Source organism: Myxine glutinosa, chromosome 8, assembly GCF_964187855.1.
Source record: "Myxine glutinosa chromosome 8, kmMyxGlut1.1, whole genome shotgun sequence".
NCBI lineage: Eukaryota > Metazoa > Chordata > Myxini > Myxiniformes > Myxinidae > Myxine > Myxine glutinosa.
The window spans coordinates 87,626,425-87,644,093 of record NC_136268.1 but is presented as its reverse complement, the minus strand read 5'-3'; the positions used below and the strand labels follow the sequence as shown (position 1 = coordinate 87,644,093).

At 47.7% G+C, this 17,669-nt stretch overlaps 1 protein-coding gene across 1 annotated transcript in view; it reads right to left on the bottom strand.

Moving 5' to 3' along the window:
* The window catches only part of LOC137432679 (outer dynein arm-docking complex subunit 3), a 52,104-nt gene extending 37,614 nt beyond the window's left edge, over positions 1-14,490 (bottom strand). The window contains exons 1-3 of the mRNA XM_068124776.2: positions 14,236-14,490; positions 10,907-11,028; positions 9,139-9,219 (exon numbers count right to left, since the gene is read on the bottom strand). Of these exons, the coding sequence (XP_067980877.2) occupies positions 9,139-9,219; positions 10,907-11,028; positions 14,236-14,389 (357 nt within the window). The 5' untranslated portion in view covers positions 14,390-14,490. The remainder of the gene's footprint in view (positions 1-9,138; positions 9,220-10,906; positions 11,029-14,235) is intronic.
* Positions 14,491-17,669: the final 3,179 nt, after the last annotated feature.

The window sequence follows — 17,669 nt, the reverse complement described above, 5'->3', positions numbered from 1 at the left end:
AATGTTTTTCAGGTGAAAGAAGGCTGACTTTGTGATCTGCTTAGTGTATTTGTCGAAGGAGCGGGTTTGGTCAAAGATGACGCCAAGATTCCGGATGTGAGGGGAGGTGGATACTGGGATACCGTCGATGTTGAGGGCAAAGTTATGGGTGGATTTTGTGAGCGTTTTTGGGCCAATGATGATTATTTCAGATTTATCATAGTTAAGTTTGAGGAAGTTTATTTGAAGCCAGGATTTTATTTCAGTGATGCAATTTGTCAGGATAGAGTGGGTGTCGGTGGAGACGGACTTGGTGGAGATGAAAAGCTGGATGTCATCGGCGAAGCAGTGGAATTGGAGACCATGACGGCGGATTAAGTGACCGAGGGGGGACAGGTAAAGGATGAAGAGGAGGGGGCCAAGAACTGAACCTTGGGGGACACCTTGGGGGAGGGGAGCAGTGGGGGATTTGCAGTTATTGATGGAGATGAACTGGCGTCTGTCAGAGAGGTATGATTTCATCCAAGAGAGGGCAGTGCCGGTAACGTTAAAGGTGGATTCAAGTCGGGTGAGGAGGATGATGTGATCGATGGTGTCAAAGGCAGCGCTGAGGTCGAGGAGGATGAGAATGTTGAGGTTGCCAGCGTCAGAGGAGCGGAGAAGGTCGTTGGTGATTTTGAGGAGAGCAGTTTCAGTACTGTGGTTGGAGCGGAATCCGGATTGGAATGTTTCATACAGGTTATTGGCAGAGACGTGATGTTTGAGTTGAGTGGCTACAGCGCGTTCCAAAAGTTTTGACAGAAAGGGTAGGTTGGAGATGGGTCTGAAGTTGTTTAGGCTGTCAGGGTTTAGACCAGGTTTTTTTAGAACGGGGGTAACAGCAGCAATTTTGAGGGAAGGTGGGACGATGCCTGTAGACAGGGAGGAGTTTATTGTTGCAATGATAAGTGGAGAGAGAGCAGGGAGGGAGGCCTTGACAAAGCTGGAGGGGATGGGGTCAAGAGTGCAGGTGGCAGTTTTCATTCCTATGAGGAGTTCAGAGAGGTCAGTAGGGGAGATTGGGGAGAACCGAGACAGGGGATGGCAGGACAAGGGGGGGCAGGTGGTTGGAGGGGGGGCGGGTGCGGCGGTGGTCAAGCTGTTGTAGATGTTGTCAATTTTGCATTGGAAGAAAGAGAGGAAGGAGATGCAGTTGTCTACTGTGAATGACTGGGTGGTGGTGTTCAGGGGGCGGAGGAGTTTGTTTATTGTCGAGAAGAGTGCTTTTGGGTTTCCGGAGCCAGAGTGGATAATTTGAGAGTAGTAGGCGGAGCGGGCGCGGGAGAGGGCATCTTTGCAGTGTTGTAGGTGGTCCTTGTAGGCTTGGGAGTGAACTGTGAGACCTGTTTTATTGCGGAGTCTTTCAAGTTGGCGAGCACGAGTTTTCATCAGGCGGAGTTCAGGGGTAAACCAGGGAGCAGTATGGGTGAAAGAAACTGTTTTGGTTTTTACAGGCGCAAGCTGGTCAAAGCAGGAGGAGAGAGTGTGGTTGTAGTAGTCAGTGAGGTCGGAAGGGGTGTGGAGGTCAACGAAGGGAGAAGTGGACATTTTTTCAGAGAGGGTGGATGAGAATGAGGTAGGTGAAAGAGCGTTTCGCTTATGGAAGTTGATAGTGCGATAATGTCTTGGTGTTGGGGTGGGGATGTTGATGGTCATAGTGATAGCTAAGTGGTCAGAGAGGGTGAGGTCGGAGCCAGAGAGATGGTGCAAATTTAATCCAGTGGAGCAGACAAGGTCCAAAATGTGACCACGGATATGGGTAGGAAAGTCGACATGTTGAGTGAGGTTAAAGCAGGTGAGTAAATCAGTGAAGTCAGTGGTTATTGTGGAGTCAGTGGAGTCCATGTGGATATTGAAATCACCAAGGAGGAGGATTGAGGGGGAGAGGGAACATAGCTGGGTCAGAAAGTAGGAGAAGTCAGACAGGAATGATGGGTGTGGTTTGGGAGGGCGGTAGACGACAGCCATGACTGACTGCGTGCGACCAGAGAGTTTAAAAGCCATGTGTTCAAATGATGAGGATGAGGCGATGGGGATGAGGCTGGTCCTGATGTCTTGACGGTGGATAACGGCAATTCCACCACCTCGGCCCCCCGAGCGTGGTTTATTGACATAGGAATATCCATTGGGTGTGGTGAGGTTGAGTGTGTAGTAGTCCAGAGGCTGTTGCCAGGTTTCGGTGAGACAGAGAAAGTCCAGTTTGTTATCCAGGATGTATTCGTTCAGGATGAGGCATTTGTTGTTGAGGTACGGGTGTTGAACAGGGTGAGCTTGATGTTGTTTTGAACAGCAGGGATGAATTCAGGTGATTTAGCCAGTGTTCATAGGCAGGAGGTGCGATTGTGTGCGTTGCTGTGACCAGGTGCGCTGGGACGAAGAGTGAGAGTGCGCTGAGCCGACCAGAGGACGGGGATGGAGTGACCTGATTGCAAGTATACAAACTTACGACCGGAGCCACGGTGAATGTACCTGGGTCGTCGGAGGAGTCCATTTGATTTGATGGCAGAGATGCATGATGGGGTGGAGCGGGTATTGAGCAGAAGGAGCCTTGCGGCGGAGTACCGCAGAGCCATGTCAGGCAGGAGCGGAGAGACGAGACGAGACGAGGCCAAGGTTGAGGAGGTGAAACAATGGTCCCAACCCACAGGAGCGGGCCCGAGGAAACGAAGGAGCCAGGTAGGTGAAGCCAGGAGCAGAGCCGGGACCAAGCAGAGGGCAGGCAGGAGCAAAGAGACGATCACGAGGCCAAGGTTGATCACGGCAAAGCGGCAAATGCAGCGGCAATCGACCGCCGCCGCTACAAATCTAGATCACGGCGGGAAACCGCCACCAAACCGCTGCGATGGTCACAACCCACGAGAGCGTGCCCGAGGAAACAGCGAGCAGGCGAAGGAGCCGGGCAGGCGAAGCAGGGAGCAGAGCCGGGGCTATGCAGAGGGCAGACTCAATGGCCAAAAAATCCGCACGACCACCAAAAAAGCAAGCAACTGACAGTGGCCCGGTCGAAGAAGCGGCGAGCATGTGATGCCTGCGTCCTCTTCATACCGGACCGGAAGCGGAAGTCGGGTATGTATCAATGCAAGATATGCAAGATATGAAGAATGAAAAGCAAGAATTAGAATGACAGATAAGTATTGTCTAAACATTACAGATAAAACGCATTGTATGTACTAGGGCATGCCCGTACGTGGGTGCAATGCCCGTACGTGGGTACGTGGGTGCGAGTACGGTGACAATCCCCCCCCCCCCCCTCTATTTACATGAAATGGTTTGGTCCATGAAATGTTTTGGTCCATTCGCAACGCCAAAGCGAACGGCGAACGGCTTGCGAGTACAGTGACAATCCCCCCCCTCTATTTACATGAAATGGTTTGGTCCATTCGCAACGACCACAGAACCCCCCCCCCCTCTATTTACATGAAATGGTTTGGTCCATTCGCAACGCCAAAGCGAACGGCGAACGGCTAAATCGCCATAGCTCGGTAACTACTTGTCCGATTAATTTCAAACCTTGAAAAGGCACATCCTCGGGTCCCCAGCAATATACCTGGCAAGTTTAAAGTATATCGGACCCGTGGTTGTCGAGAAACAGCGGTCACAGACATACAAACATACAAACATACAAACATACAAACATACACACAGAGATTACTGGAATTATAGATAGATGGTCCAAAAAAATTTCACCAAAGTATGCATTTTGCATGCTTCCATAATATTTCATTTTGGATCTACTCAAATCGATTGATAACACATTCTACCTTAATTAGATACGTTTGTAATTCGGAAAGTCCTCCAGGAGTCAATATTAATCCCATTCTTCCTCACAATGAAAAAATTCCAAATTAATAATGCCGTCGTACAAATAAATTATTGGTCAGTATATTCAAGAATTATAAGACTCTATTGGGCACTATCAGCTGAGACTCTATCAGCAATGTGCATGACCTGCGAGGATGTGACAATGCGCCTGCGCGCGATTTACCGAAACCGCAGGCTGCACTGCCCGTGGGCGGGAACTAGGCCTTGCTGCACGGTCCGCTCACTCCTGGCTCCGTGCACGCAGGAAACCACAGGCTGCACTGCCCGTGGGCGGGAACTAGGCCTCACTGCACGGTCCGCTCACTACTGGCTCCGTGCACGAAGTGAACAGGCCGCACCCGCTCAGTCGCTCCGGCCGTGCTCGTCCTCACGATCTCGTTCACCAACACCGACGTGCCAAGGAAAAGAAAATGTGGCCGTGCCTTCAACCCGAAGGGCCTAGACGGACGGGGGCATAGGGCTCCTGGTTCCGTCAGCTCACAAGAATGCGTCACCAAAAATATCAGCTCTATCAAAGCAAGCTTACGGCACTGAATGCAACATGGACACCAGCATTGAGGTTTTGTTCAAAATGCTTTGGGTGCTGGTTTCTCTTGGGAAGCTTATGTCATCTGAAAGAGCAGAGATAAGTCGCCATTTTGTGTCCCTCGCCCCGTCTGTGCTTGTGACTTGACGCCTTAGTTTTTATCGGATTATTTTACTATATTGTATATAGTTATTATTGATTTCATTCTCCGTTTATTTGTTCGGGATTAAACCCGTTTGGTATTATTCAAAGCTTTATCCCGGTGTGTACCCTGGTTAGAATAGGTACACTGTATCCCTGCATGTCGTAAGAGGGGACAAAGAGGGTTGGCATCAGGAAGGGCATCCGGCCATAAAAACATTGCCTCAAAAAGACAACCATGACAATTACAACTACATATGGGCAGGATACAGCCCGAAGTGGAGATCGGTTTCTGAGGTTTGGGACATGGAATGTAGGGACAATGACAGGGAGATCAGGAGAAGTGGTGGAAGTATTGGTCAGAAGAAGAGTGGACATATGTTGTGTGCAAGAGACGAGATGGAAGGGAAGTGGTGTGAGAATGGTGAAGGGTAGGCAGGGACAGAAATACAAGTTTGTGTGGCAAGGGTGCCCGGAGGGCGTGAATGGTGTTGGTGTCCTGTTTTCTGAGGAGTTTGCAGACAGTGTGGTGAGTGTGACTAGAGTGAGTGATAGGTTGATGATGGTGAAAATGATGATTGGAAAGCTCTTGGTGAACGTCATCTCGGGATATGCTCCGCAGGTTGGTCAGAGCGATGAAGAGGACAAGTTCTGGTGTGCGATAGAGAAGCTGATGGAAAACGTGAAAGATGAGGAAGTTGTTGTGGTAGGAGGAGACCTAAATGGCCATGTGGGAAGGAGTATGGACAGTTTTGAGGGAGTTCATGGGGGTTACGGATATGGTGTGAGAAATGGAGAAGGTGAAAGGATTTTGGAGTCTGCTGATGGAGCTGATTTGTTGATTTGTAATACTCAGTTCCAGAAAGGGGATAATAAGCTTGTTACATACACGTCAGGTGGGTCGACGACAACCGTTGACTACCTGATGGTGCGTAGGCGAGATAGGGGGCACCTCCGGGACACAAAGGTGATCCCGGGGGAGGAGGCTGTTTCACAGCACCACTTGGTTGTCTGCGACATAAGGGTGAAAGGTGCGAGGAGAGCTCGGCGGGTGAAGTACCAACCGAGAATGAAGGTGTGGAGGTTGAAAGAGGTGACAGTAAGGGAGGCATTAAAAGAGAGGCTGAGTAGGGTAGACGATGATGTGGTTGAGCTGAACGTGGTTGGATGTCAATGAAAGATAGTCTGTTGGGAGCCGTTGGTGCGGTATGTGGATGGACAAAAGGACCACCGAGGCACTCGGAAACATGGTGGTGGGATGATGAAGTTGGAAAGAGGATTGACGAGAAGAGGAAGAAGTTCAAGGAGTGGCAGAAGGCGAAGGGTACGTGAACAGAAAAAGCAGAGCATGAAAGTTATAAGGCAGCCAAGAAGGCTGCAAAGAAAGAGGTAGCAAAGGCGCAGGAGGCATGTAGGAAAATGTTCGGAGAATGCTTGGTTTTGGAAGAGGGTCAGACAGCGGTATTCAGGATTGCAAAGCAGATAGCGAAAGAGAGGTGTGATGTGATGGGGGTGAGTTGCTTGAAGGATGAAGTGGGACAAATCGTTGTGGACCCAGATGGAATTAAAGGAAGATGGAAAAGATATATATGGAAATGCTGTTGAATACAGAGAATGAATGGGATGGCAACATAGGGAGTAACCCAGTTTTAGGACCGGCAGAGAAGATAACTGAGAAGAAAGTTGAGGAAGCGATAAAAGCAATGAAGAGTAGAAAAGCGGGAGGGCCGACGGGAGTTGTGGGAGATATGTTGAAGGCAGCAGGAAGTTGGGGTGTGAAGAGAATGACAGAGATCTGTAATCTGGTGGTGAAAGAAGGCCGCATTCCAGTGGATGGGAACTGAGTACCCTCGTCCCTCTATACAAGGGGAAAGGTGACCCTCTGGAGTGTGGCTCGTAATGAGCGATAAAGTTATTGGAGCATGGAATGAAGGTATTGGAAAGGGTGTCGGAGAGGAGGATAAGGAAGAAGGTGAAGATCGACGAAATGCAGTTTGGATTTATGCCAGGAAGAGGAACGACAGACGCGCTCTTTATTGTGAGGCAGTTGCAGCAGAAGTACATGGAGAAGTTGTTTCTCAGGTTCATTGATCTGGAGAAAGCATTCAATAAGGTTCTTTTCTTTTTTTTCTTTTTTTGTATACAGAGTCGAGGCTCGTGAAAGAGCTAACATTTATCAAACAAACAAATCAAACAAACAAGCAAACAAAGTATATAAAAAGGGGAGCGGTCGACAAGATGGGGAGAGAAGGGGAGGAAGCACACAAACACAACATTTGAGGGCAGGGACATCGGGAGATGTGTGGGAGGCAGAGGGCCTGGGGGGAGGCAGGATAGGTATAAAACACAAGGACACCAAGGACTTCCAGGAAAGAAGACAAAAGTCACCTCAAAAAAGTGGATTTGGGGTGAAATTAGAGGGGGTAGAAAAGATCAAGGTTTTGGATTGGGGAAGATAAGAGATGGTGGTGAACAGCCGTTTTAAAGACCTGAAGGGAGGAGTGGGATTGAAGAGAGTGAGGGAGTTTGTTCCAGAGGCAGGAGAAAAGAGGAATGAAGGAGTGAAGGTGAGCAGAGAGTCTTGATTTTGGCAGTTTAACCATAAGAGGGTTGCAGGCAGATCTTGTGCGACCTGCAGGAATATTTGGGGGACAGAGCCCAGAGAGAGCTGGGGGAGCAAGGCCGGAGAGGAGTCGGTAGAAGACGGAAAGACCACCAACCTGCCTGCGGTGAGTAAGTGAAAGGCCCTCGGAGATAGCGTCATCGCGGGAGATTCCAATGATTCTGAACGCTTTGGTTGCAACAGCGTGAAGACGAGCTAGGTGTGAGGCAGGAGCACCAGCCCAGAGGGGAGAGCAGTATTCTATTGAGCTGCGGATGAAAGCCTTGTATGTGGTGAGGAGCTCAGGTGTGCCAAGGAAGGACTTCGCACGACGGAGGATGCCCAGTCGGCGACTGGCTTTGGAGGCCAGCTTGGAAATGTGGTTTTCCCAGGAAAGATCATGGCAGATAGTGAGACCCAAAAGCTTGAGTGACAGAACTTCTTGGAGAGGATTATTCAGAAAGTAGATGGGAGGGTTGTACAGTCGGTCTTTTCGGAGAGACATCGTAAGAGTGTGAGATTTGTCAGGATTGAAAGACATAAGACATAAGAGACATAAGACATAAGACTCCACGCGAAGTATTGACATGGGCATTGAGGAAGTTAGAAGTGGAGGAATGGTTGATCAGAGTAGTGATGGCAATGTGCAAAAGAGCGCGCACAGCTGTAAGGACGAAGAACGGGAACAGTGGTGAGTTTGAGGTGAAGGTGGGAGTGCATCAGGGGTCGGTACTAAGTCCACTACTATTTGTAGCTGTGATGGAGGTGCTGGCTCAGAACGTAAAGGAGGGTTTACCGTGGGAGTTGTTGTATGCAGATGATCTGGTGTTGATTGCAGAAAGTATGGATGGACTGAAGGAAAAGATGAACAAGTGGAAGGAATGTATGGAGACAAAAGGTCTGAAGGTGAATATAGGAAAGACGAAGGTGATGGCAAGTGGTAAAGCATGTGGTGAGGTGGAAAGAACTGGGAAGTGGCCATGTGCTGTGTGCAGGAAGGGTGTCGGAGTGAACTCCATTCAATGTACAATGTGCGGTGAGTGGGTTCATCAAAAATGTAGTGGTCTGAGAGGGTCATTAACCAGTGTGGCAGCTACATTCAAATGTAAGGTGTGCACAGAGGAAGCTGCAGATGGCGGAAATGTTGAGTTGGATCTTGGGGACGGCGTGAAGCTGGAAGGTGTGAAAACATTTTGCTACCTCGGAGACATGCTGAATGGAGAAGGTGGATCAGACTCGGCAACGGTTGCTCGAGTGAGATGTGCATGGAAGACGTTTCGGGAACTGAGTGGCGTGCTGATGAGGAGGGGAGTGTCATTGAAGCTGAAGAGAAAGGTGTATGCTGCATGTGTGAGAAGTGTTCTGATTTATGGGAGCGAGACATGGGTAATGAACGTAGAGCAGCAACGAAGGCTGGAAAGGGTGGAAATGCGAATGGTTCGGTGGATGTGCCGAGTATAGTTGAGAAAGAGGAAGACAAATGATGAATTGTGAAAGATGATGGGAATAGAGCCTGTGATTGATGCTGTGAAGAGGAACAGGTTGAGATGGTTTGGTCATGTGTTGAGGAAGGATGAAAGTGACTGGTTGAGAAGAGTGATGGAAATGAATGTAGAAGGAAGTAGAAGACGGGGAAGACCGAGAAAGACTTGGCTAAAGATGGTGGAAGAAGAAATGCGGGCAAGGGGGTTAACAAGGAGAGATGCAGAAAATAGGGCAAAATGGAGAAGATTGTCATGGGGACCGCAAGGCTAACCCCCGCTCTAGCAGGGAAAATGGCCTTAAAATGCATGTTGTTGTTGTTGTTGTTGATGTATTGGGCATTGTTAAGGATTTTAAAACACTTTGTGATGCCTGTACTGCTCATGATACAAAGAGGAGCGAGAGGAAAGAAGAATACAATGAAGAGGAAGTGGAAGAAAAAAGTGAAAAAAAAGAATATGGGGGAGGAGGAGAAGAGAAGGATAGAAGAAAGAAATACTAAAAAGAAAAAGGAGAGAAGAACAAGGAGGTGAACAAATAGCCTTACCTCTTTACTTTTGTGCTTCAATGTTGCCTTTTCTACTGGTTTTGCTTGTATAATTCTCTCAAAAGCATTCTCATCTTCATGCTGAAAAACAGTTTAATTTTCATTATTTAGGCAAACACTGCCTTATATAGTATAATTGCTTCAGGCAAGCACAGCTTTCAATGAGCATGGTAAAGGAGAAAAAGTTTTTTTTCCGACAATTGTCAATACACGTATTCATTGAATACAAGTCTGAATGGAGGCTCGGGTCAGTCTATGCTGTCAGACAAGTTAAACAATGAATTATATCAACTGTAAGTCAATAAGAATATGTGGGGAAATGAGGTACGGCTGACATTTCAAGTGTTAGCCTTCATCAGAATAAAAGAGCAAGAATGTCTGAGAAACCCTCCGCTCCCGACTCATGTTTGTTCTGTGTTGTACCTTCCTCCACCAAACAGTGACTACTCCATCGCCATCTCTCTCTCAGACAACATGGACCAACTTTTATCCACTCATCCCAACTCTTGCTTCGTCATATGTGGTGATTTAAATTGTCACCATTCTAATTTGCTGGTTGTTGGTACCTCTGTCACCATCCATGGCACTTCTGCAAAAGACTTCTGTGAATCCATTGGACTGACCAAATCTGTAAACTTTCCCACCTGGATTTCTTGTCAATGAAAATCCTCCCTGCTGGATTTCGTGATCACAAACTTCCCTGCCAAAGTATCTTGCTCTTCCTCTGCCCAATTGATTAATCTCATCATGTGCTTATCAATATCATGTCAAGGTCAATATCTCTCTGGCCATTCTCAGAGTACAATCTCAGTGCCGGCGAGTCTGGCAGTTCACAGTCTGGCAGAAAACTGGCATGGATTGCAAAACGCCATCATACTTCAGACTAGTCTCCTATATCTACCAACCCTGATAGTATCTCAGTCTGAAAGTTCTTCCACAGCCACCTGCTCTCCTTTATGCACAGATTAATCCCATCTTGTCTTCATTTATCATACCCATCCTCTTACGCACATGGTACACTCAATCCTGTGGTGAGGCAGTTGCCTTGAATCAACTTGCATTCTTCTGGAAGGCAAATCCAACTGACGACAACCTCAAATCATTCCACAAAGCTCGCACCAAGTGTGTCTACTCTCTGGAGAGCCAGAAAACAGCATCTGCCCAATCCCAAGAATGAGCTTTCAAACCTGTCTCCCTCCTCTAAAACCTGGTGGCACCTTGTCAAGTATGTTTCTGGTGTTTGTTCTCCCTCCATAACCTCCCTCACCTCAAATGGCTACACAGCTGACACTTCCTGTGAAAAGGCTGAATGCCTCAACTCTGTGTTTGCTTCAAAATCGTATGCCCCAAATACATCGCTCTCATTGAAAATGGGTGACGTCATCTATAATCCCAATTTGTCTGCCCGCATACATCCAAAGGTTTGGCCTCTTGATTGTTAACATCTGAATACCTATTACCCCAGGTTGGTACCCCTACCAGAGTCAGATTCGTTTCTCCTTACAACTGCACTCAGAACCAGCTGCTGAAAGGTAAGCAGACAACCAAGTGAGACATCCTTCTGGTCCTTTTAGGCAAATTAGATATTGTAGGGTCGAGAAATATTTTTACAAGTTAAAGGCTATTTAGCTTGGATAAACTAGATCAAGCAACTTTAATAACGATAAATGTTGTCACTCTCCTTTGAGGTTGTCACAGGGGACGCCATATAAAGCCTGCCAGCAGAGGGTGCCATCTAACCACTAAGGAATAACCAGCGACGTCCCACCTGCAATGTGGTGGTGAGGGTGTGGCGAACTCGCTGGTTGTCCTTGCGCAGAAAACAGATCTTTTCGTGGTTCTTCTTGATAACATTCTGGGTGTAGTCATGGAAGGTCTTCTGCTCCTCTTCTAATAAGCCACCCAATTAGCACAGTTAGAGCACAGTTATCACAATTTTACAATGTCAGAGCTTTAGTACTGAAAGTTATACCATTATATATACTAGCGTGACTCGGCACGCTCTGCACGCCTCACCACACGTCGTTTCAGAGGGGTAGGCATCTTTGACCATTTCGGTGTCTTTTGGGTCTTCATGGTGTTTTGGGTCTTCAGGGTCTTTTGGATCCTCTGGGCCTTTAAGGGTATTTTGGGTCTTTGAGGTGTTTTGGGTCTTCAGGGTCTTTGGTGTCTTCAGGGTCTTTTTGAGCCTCAGGGCCTTGAAGGGTATTTTGGGTCTTTGGGGTTTTGGGTCTTTGGTGGTCTTCAGGGTAATTTGGGTCTTCAGGGGTCTTGGTGGTCTGAAGGGTCTGAAGGGTCTGAAGGGTCTTGGGGGAATTAAAGGGTCATCAAAGGTCTGAGTGGTCACAGCAGTCAACGCAATTAAGAGGGTTAATTGAGGGGGTGGTAATTTTATTTGAAGAAGATGATGTTTTCGTCGCATATAAACATAGTGACAAACATAGCGACATAACCATATGCGTTTGCTCTATTATAATAAGACATACTCAACATCAAGAGAAACTTATCACATCCTTAGAAGGACACTCATTGAAATCCTCAACGCAAAAATATTTGAACACATATGTAAGTTCAGCTATTTTTACTAAACACATGTCAATAAACAAGAGGGTGCCTCAATCACAAAAAAGCAAAAAGCATGAACATCACAAGGGGTGGTGCAACAAAAGTCACAGCACTGCAACACAAAGGCACGCAACTGAATACAGTCAAAACAAAATGACACAGGAATGGACACAACACTCCTAACAGTCAAGGACAGAATGACAGCAGTCCTCAATATCGTGTGTGTCCTCCCTGAGCTGTGATGCAGGCTGTGCACCTGCGACGCATGCTCTGTACCAACGTCTCATGCGGTCCTGGGGAAGTCTGTCCCACTCCTCCTGCATGCCTTGAATGAGCATTTTCCAATTGACAGCTGTTGATCTCCTCAATGCAAGACGTCGACCAAGGTCATCCCATAAATGCTCAATGCGATTGAGGTCAGGGGAATAAGGCATCCAAGGCATCACTTCAACACCCTGTTCCTGGAGGAGGTTGGCGGTCAGGCGAGCAGCATGGGGTTTTTTTTTTGGTTTTTTTTGTATACAAGATCGAGGCTCGTGAAAGAGCGAACATTAATCACACAGAAAGACAAACCGACACATAAAACATATAACATCGGGAGCGGTAGACAAGATGGGGAGAGAGGGGGAAGGACACAAACACAACATTTGAGAGCAGGGACCGAGAGACATGGGGACATCGAGAGATCTGTGGGAGGGAGAGGGCTTTGGGGGGGGGGCATGGGCAGGGGAGGTGGGAGAGGTATAAAACATATGGACACTGCCAGGACTTCCAGGAAAGAAGTTGGAATTTCAAACAAGGTGGATCTGGGGTGAATTAGTGGGGGTAGAAAATATCAAGGTTTTGGATGGGGGATATAAAGACCTGGAGGGAGGAGTGGGATTGAAGGGAGTGTGAGAGTTTGTTCCAGAGGCGGGAGAAAAGAGGAATGAAAGAGTGAAGGTGAGCAGAGAGCCGAGATTTCGGCAGTTTAACCATCAGAGGGTTGCTGGCAGATCTTGTGCGACCTGTAGGAATATTTGGGGGACAGAGCACAGAGAGAGCTGGGGGAGCAAGGCCGGAGAGGAGTCGGTAGAAGACAGAAAGACCACCTACCTGCCTGCGGTGAGTGAGTGAAAGGCCCTCAGAGATAGCTTCATCGCGGGAGATTCCATCGCGGGAGGTTGAGCGTTGTCCTGCTGGAAAACTGCGATGTCAGGATGAGCCTGGAGAAATGGCAGCATATGAGGTCTCAAAACTTCATTGACATAACGCTGACTTGTGAGATTGCCTTCGATGATGACCAGAGGTGTCCTGAAATGGGTGGAAATGCCAACCCATACCATCACACTGGGTCCTCCCCAACGATTGAATACAGCATGATGCATACCTTTCCCCACCTCTGCACCATACCCGTTGACGCCCATCAGCAGCATGGAGGCAAAATCTGGACTCGGACGTTGGGCAATTGTTCACTGGCTTACACCAGCCTCAAGCATCCCAATTGCCCTTCAACGTTGTTCAGATATTAGGCATGGCATCTGAATTTCTTGTTGTTTTCCCTGTCAGAAGCCTCTAGAGCCGTGGTTCTTTACCTGGGGTTCGACCGAACCCCAGGGGTTCAGTGAGCCAGTCTCAGGGCTTCGGAGTAGGCTTCGAAACGCATTGCAATGTTTTTTTTTTTTTTTTTTAGTTTTGTATCAATTTTGAATCTATGTGTAATTACGCTTATTATTAATATTATTATTATTTGCTATGTATGTTACGAACGAATGGAAATGTTATTTGTAATTGTATTTCCATCCCATTCATGGTTTCTCTGGTCTGTGTTTAAGATAAGTTGTTTCACACTGACTGTAGTAAGTTGAATCAATGAGCAACTTGCTAATTATTCTGTTGATGGTGCTTACTTGCTTACTTACTTACTGGATTTTGGACTTTGCAGGTGTTCGGAAATTCCAGTGAATAGCCTCGATTAGCTTGCCGTGTGCCATGCGTCATTGGTCGCCTTACTTTGGAGTTAATGATTAATTTTAAAAGAAGTTGGAAATGTTTGTGGATATGCAGGGTGGGTTCAGAGTTATAGTAAAGTCAAAAGTGGATGGTGATTATAAAATAAGATTGAATTACTCAGAAAATTAGGTGGAGGTGATATAACTCCTTTGGTCGCAATTCAAAACTAACAATTCGCAGTTTTCTATGTAATATTATAATGGGATTTGAGGTGACATAGAGTTGAGTAGATAATAAATCCCGTCATCGTAACTATAATTTATGTTTTCTTCGTTTAAATTTCTCAGTTTTCAGAGGGGTACTGATTATATTTAAACATGTTCCTTTTTTAATTTTTGTCATATAATTATTTGCCCAAACTCAATTAAGATCAGTTTGTTACTTTTTAATTTTTTTTGCAGTATGTATAATCCCATTTAATCCCATTAAATGGGATTCACACGGCCGAGCATTGAGAGCACGCTGTTGCAAAACGTATCAAACAGTAACATATATGGTGTATGATTGAGCACGAAATGGTGAATGCGGGTGGAGCCTTACCCAGCATGTGTACCGTTTTATTGAGCTTCGTGAACCTTTCTTGCATCGTCGGGCAGATCGCGTCGCCTCCCCGCACTGCCGTGGAACGTGTGCCAGGACCAGCACCGTTCGCCATGACGCTTTCAACAAAATCTGCGTCAGCGATTGGTCTCATCGAACATTCAGCATCAAAGGTCGTACTTTTATTACCTTGGTCTTGTTGAGCCAAATCCCGATAGACCGCATGATCAACACCTCTCTATATGGGGAAGGGGAACCGCACCGTCTGATCGGCTTGTGCGTCGTCATGGAAACGTGACGGCAGGAGGGCAGCGTTCTGCGCATGCGCACTGTACAACATTAAGCAGAATATTACCACCGAACGTTCATTACTGTACTTCACTGTACAATGATCTGAAAATAAAATATAGTCATGTGATCTAAAGTAACCAGATCACCCATTTAAAAGGCAAACCCTTTGTCGAGTCACGTTGAGAGACCTCAAGAATGATCGTCTGGATATCAGTGGGTAATAATATACAGTCATACAGTGATACAGGTAGGCTATATATCCATTTATATAATATGAAAATACGCATTGCGTAGAGTGAGAGCTTCATCGACAATGGTCAGTCGAAAGATATATGAACCATCTCATGAGGTACCACCAGCTACACTACCTTAGTCACTACACCCAACAAATTAAAACACAGCAAGGCCAAGAGATGAAGTAAACATTAAAAACAATACCTATTATAATTAAATAAAAACTCAAATCAGAGAATGTGGGATTCTAGTGTATACAAAACGTTTGACGTCACCGGAAAAAGATATATCACCATACTGCGAATAAGATCACGTGAGCAAGATGGTGGATCATGGAAGGGACATTTGAAATGACAACATGAAATTTTGTTCCCAAGGGAATGGGGAATGACAGTGAAATTTTGAATGGATTTACATATACATGCAATTGCCATGGAGGTTCGCTTACGAAGCTCTCTAATATGAATACGCATTGCGTAGAGTGAGAGCTTGGTCGACAATGGTCAGTCGATCGAGTACGCAGCCCTCGCAAACATCTGTAGGCCTAGGTGTAGCTGAATTCGGTGTAGCTGGCGGAAAACTGAAACCGGTGTAGCTGGTGGAAAACTGAAATCGGTGTACCTGGCTTAAATGAAGTCGGTATAGCTGGCGGAAAACTGAAGTTGGTGTAGCTGCAGGGGCAGATCCAGGAATTTCAAGACGGTGGGGTGCATGAAGCTATAGCGCTGGGGGGGGGGGGGGTGTCTGGGGGTCCTCCCCCAGGAAATTTTTAAAAATTGATCGTCAGAAACGGCATTTCATGCGTTCTTGGAAATTTCTGCAGTTCCTTGCATTGTTCCCTGGTCCAACAGTTCAACAGATTCGCGATGACTAATGGTCAGATAGAGGAACTGGTGAAACGACTTGCCCAGCTGTTCCTTCTGCTATAAATTGATGAATTTTGTAGGTGTGTGTGTGTTTTTGTGTATGTGTATATATGTGTGTGTCTGTATGTGTATATGTGTGTGTGTTTGTGTGTGTGTGTGTGGATGTATTGTTACGGATCGCGGATTAGATGTTATTTACCGAGCGGTGGTATTGCCGCGACCTAACAGTTCCCCCGATTCTTCCCCAACTTACCCGATTCCACCCGACGTTGACCAAATCGCGCTATGCTAAATCAATGAAGGAAAGGACACAACGACTGGGATAAATGAAACGACGCAAGGGGTACAGTTCTCAAGACCTCCGGAGGAGGATATAATTAGTGGGGGAGAAAAGGGGTAGATTACAAGGCAATGAGGTAAAGACACAGAAGAGATAGGCACTTAGACACAATCTTATCTATCCCAGACAGACCACAGACAAACGGAACAAGACTGACTTACACAGGGATTGATGGCAGGGAAGGACAGGCAGTCGATAGCACAAGGTGCACCTTGGCTCAGGGACAGAATCAAGCACGGTCCAGTCCAGAGATGCGGGGAGGTGTCACAGCGCTCGGAGGTGGCGTCCTTCTCTCTCCAAGCTGAGGGCGCATCTGACGTCACCTCCCTCTTCCTGCGCATGCTCAGCGGGGAGTGACACGCCCTCGGCTCGTTGGCTCCGCCCCAGATGGGATCGGTCCGCCGCTTCTATTGGGTGCGGGGGTTACCGGGCTCCGCCCCTGACGAGGAGCTGACAGCGAGCCCCTACTTGGTAACCCCGTCGAGCACATGTCCGATGGCGGCTCGTTGGAAAGGCTTGGTGCCCTCCCAACACCCCCCACCAACCAAGCCGGAGTGAGGACGCGCACTCCCCGCGCCGCCGCCGTTGTTGTTTGCTGTTGTTGTTGTTGTTGCTGAACCGTGAGGAAGAGCTGCGGGGAGGTATTGGGAGGTCCTAAACTTCCTAACGGTGCCATACAATCACATTCTGGTGCAACGAAGAGTCAGAATTAATGGAAACGAGTCCTTAACTGACATAGACTAAGAATAACTAGCAAGATGTCCTATAGTTGTCTACGTGAGATGCGGTGGACCTGGATGCGACATTTAATGGGGAAATAGGGGAAGGTCGGGTCTACAGAGTGTTGTTTACAGAAAATGGGACTAGGGAATGGGGGATTGGGGATAGTTGGGAAGTATGGAGGAAATAGGGGAATATTTACAAGCGGATATGGATGGAGGCCAATCTCATATCCGCAACAGTATATATGTGTATAATGTGCATATATATATATATATTATATATACATATATATATAATATACTAGCAGAAGTACCCGGCATTGCCGGGCAGGGGAGGAGGAGGGGAGGGGGAAGAGGAGGGGAGGGGGAAGAGGAGGGGAGGGGAACGGGGGGGAGGGGGGAGGGGGAGGAGGGGGAAGGGGGGGGGAGGAGGAGGGGAGGGGGAAGAGGAGTGGAGGGGGAATGGGGGGTGGAGGGGGGGGAGGGGGAAGGGGGGGGAGGGGGGGGAGGGGAAGTGGGGGGAGGGGAGGGTGCGGGGGGTGCCCTGGGGGGAAGAAGGGCCCCTCCCCTCCCCCCTCCCGTTCCCCTCCTCTCCTCCTCCCCCCCTACCCCCCTCCCCCTCCCCCTCCCCCTCCCCCTCCTCCTCCCCCCCATTCCCCTCCCCTTCTCTTCCCCCTCCCCTCCTCCTCCCCCTTAACACCAGGGGGGTTGACTCAGCCTGTCATCCCACCGAGGTCGGCAAATTGAGTACCAGTTCACTGGTAATTCCCTATGTGCCGCAAGAGGCGCCTAACAGGGTTGGCGGCACGAACCCGGAAGTCCAAATAAATGTAGCATGTATGTTTCACTCTTTCTCACATGCCGTTGGTCCCATGTCAATCGGATGAAGTTGAAAAATTAACGTTACGAAGGTTCTCTGGGACGTACTGATTCCGAATAATGAAGTTGAAAAATTTACGTTCCGAAATACGCTAATTACGC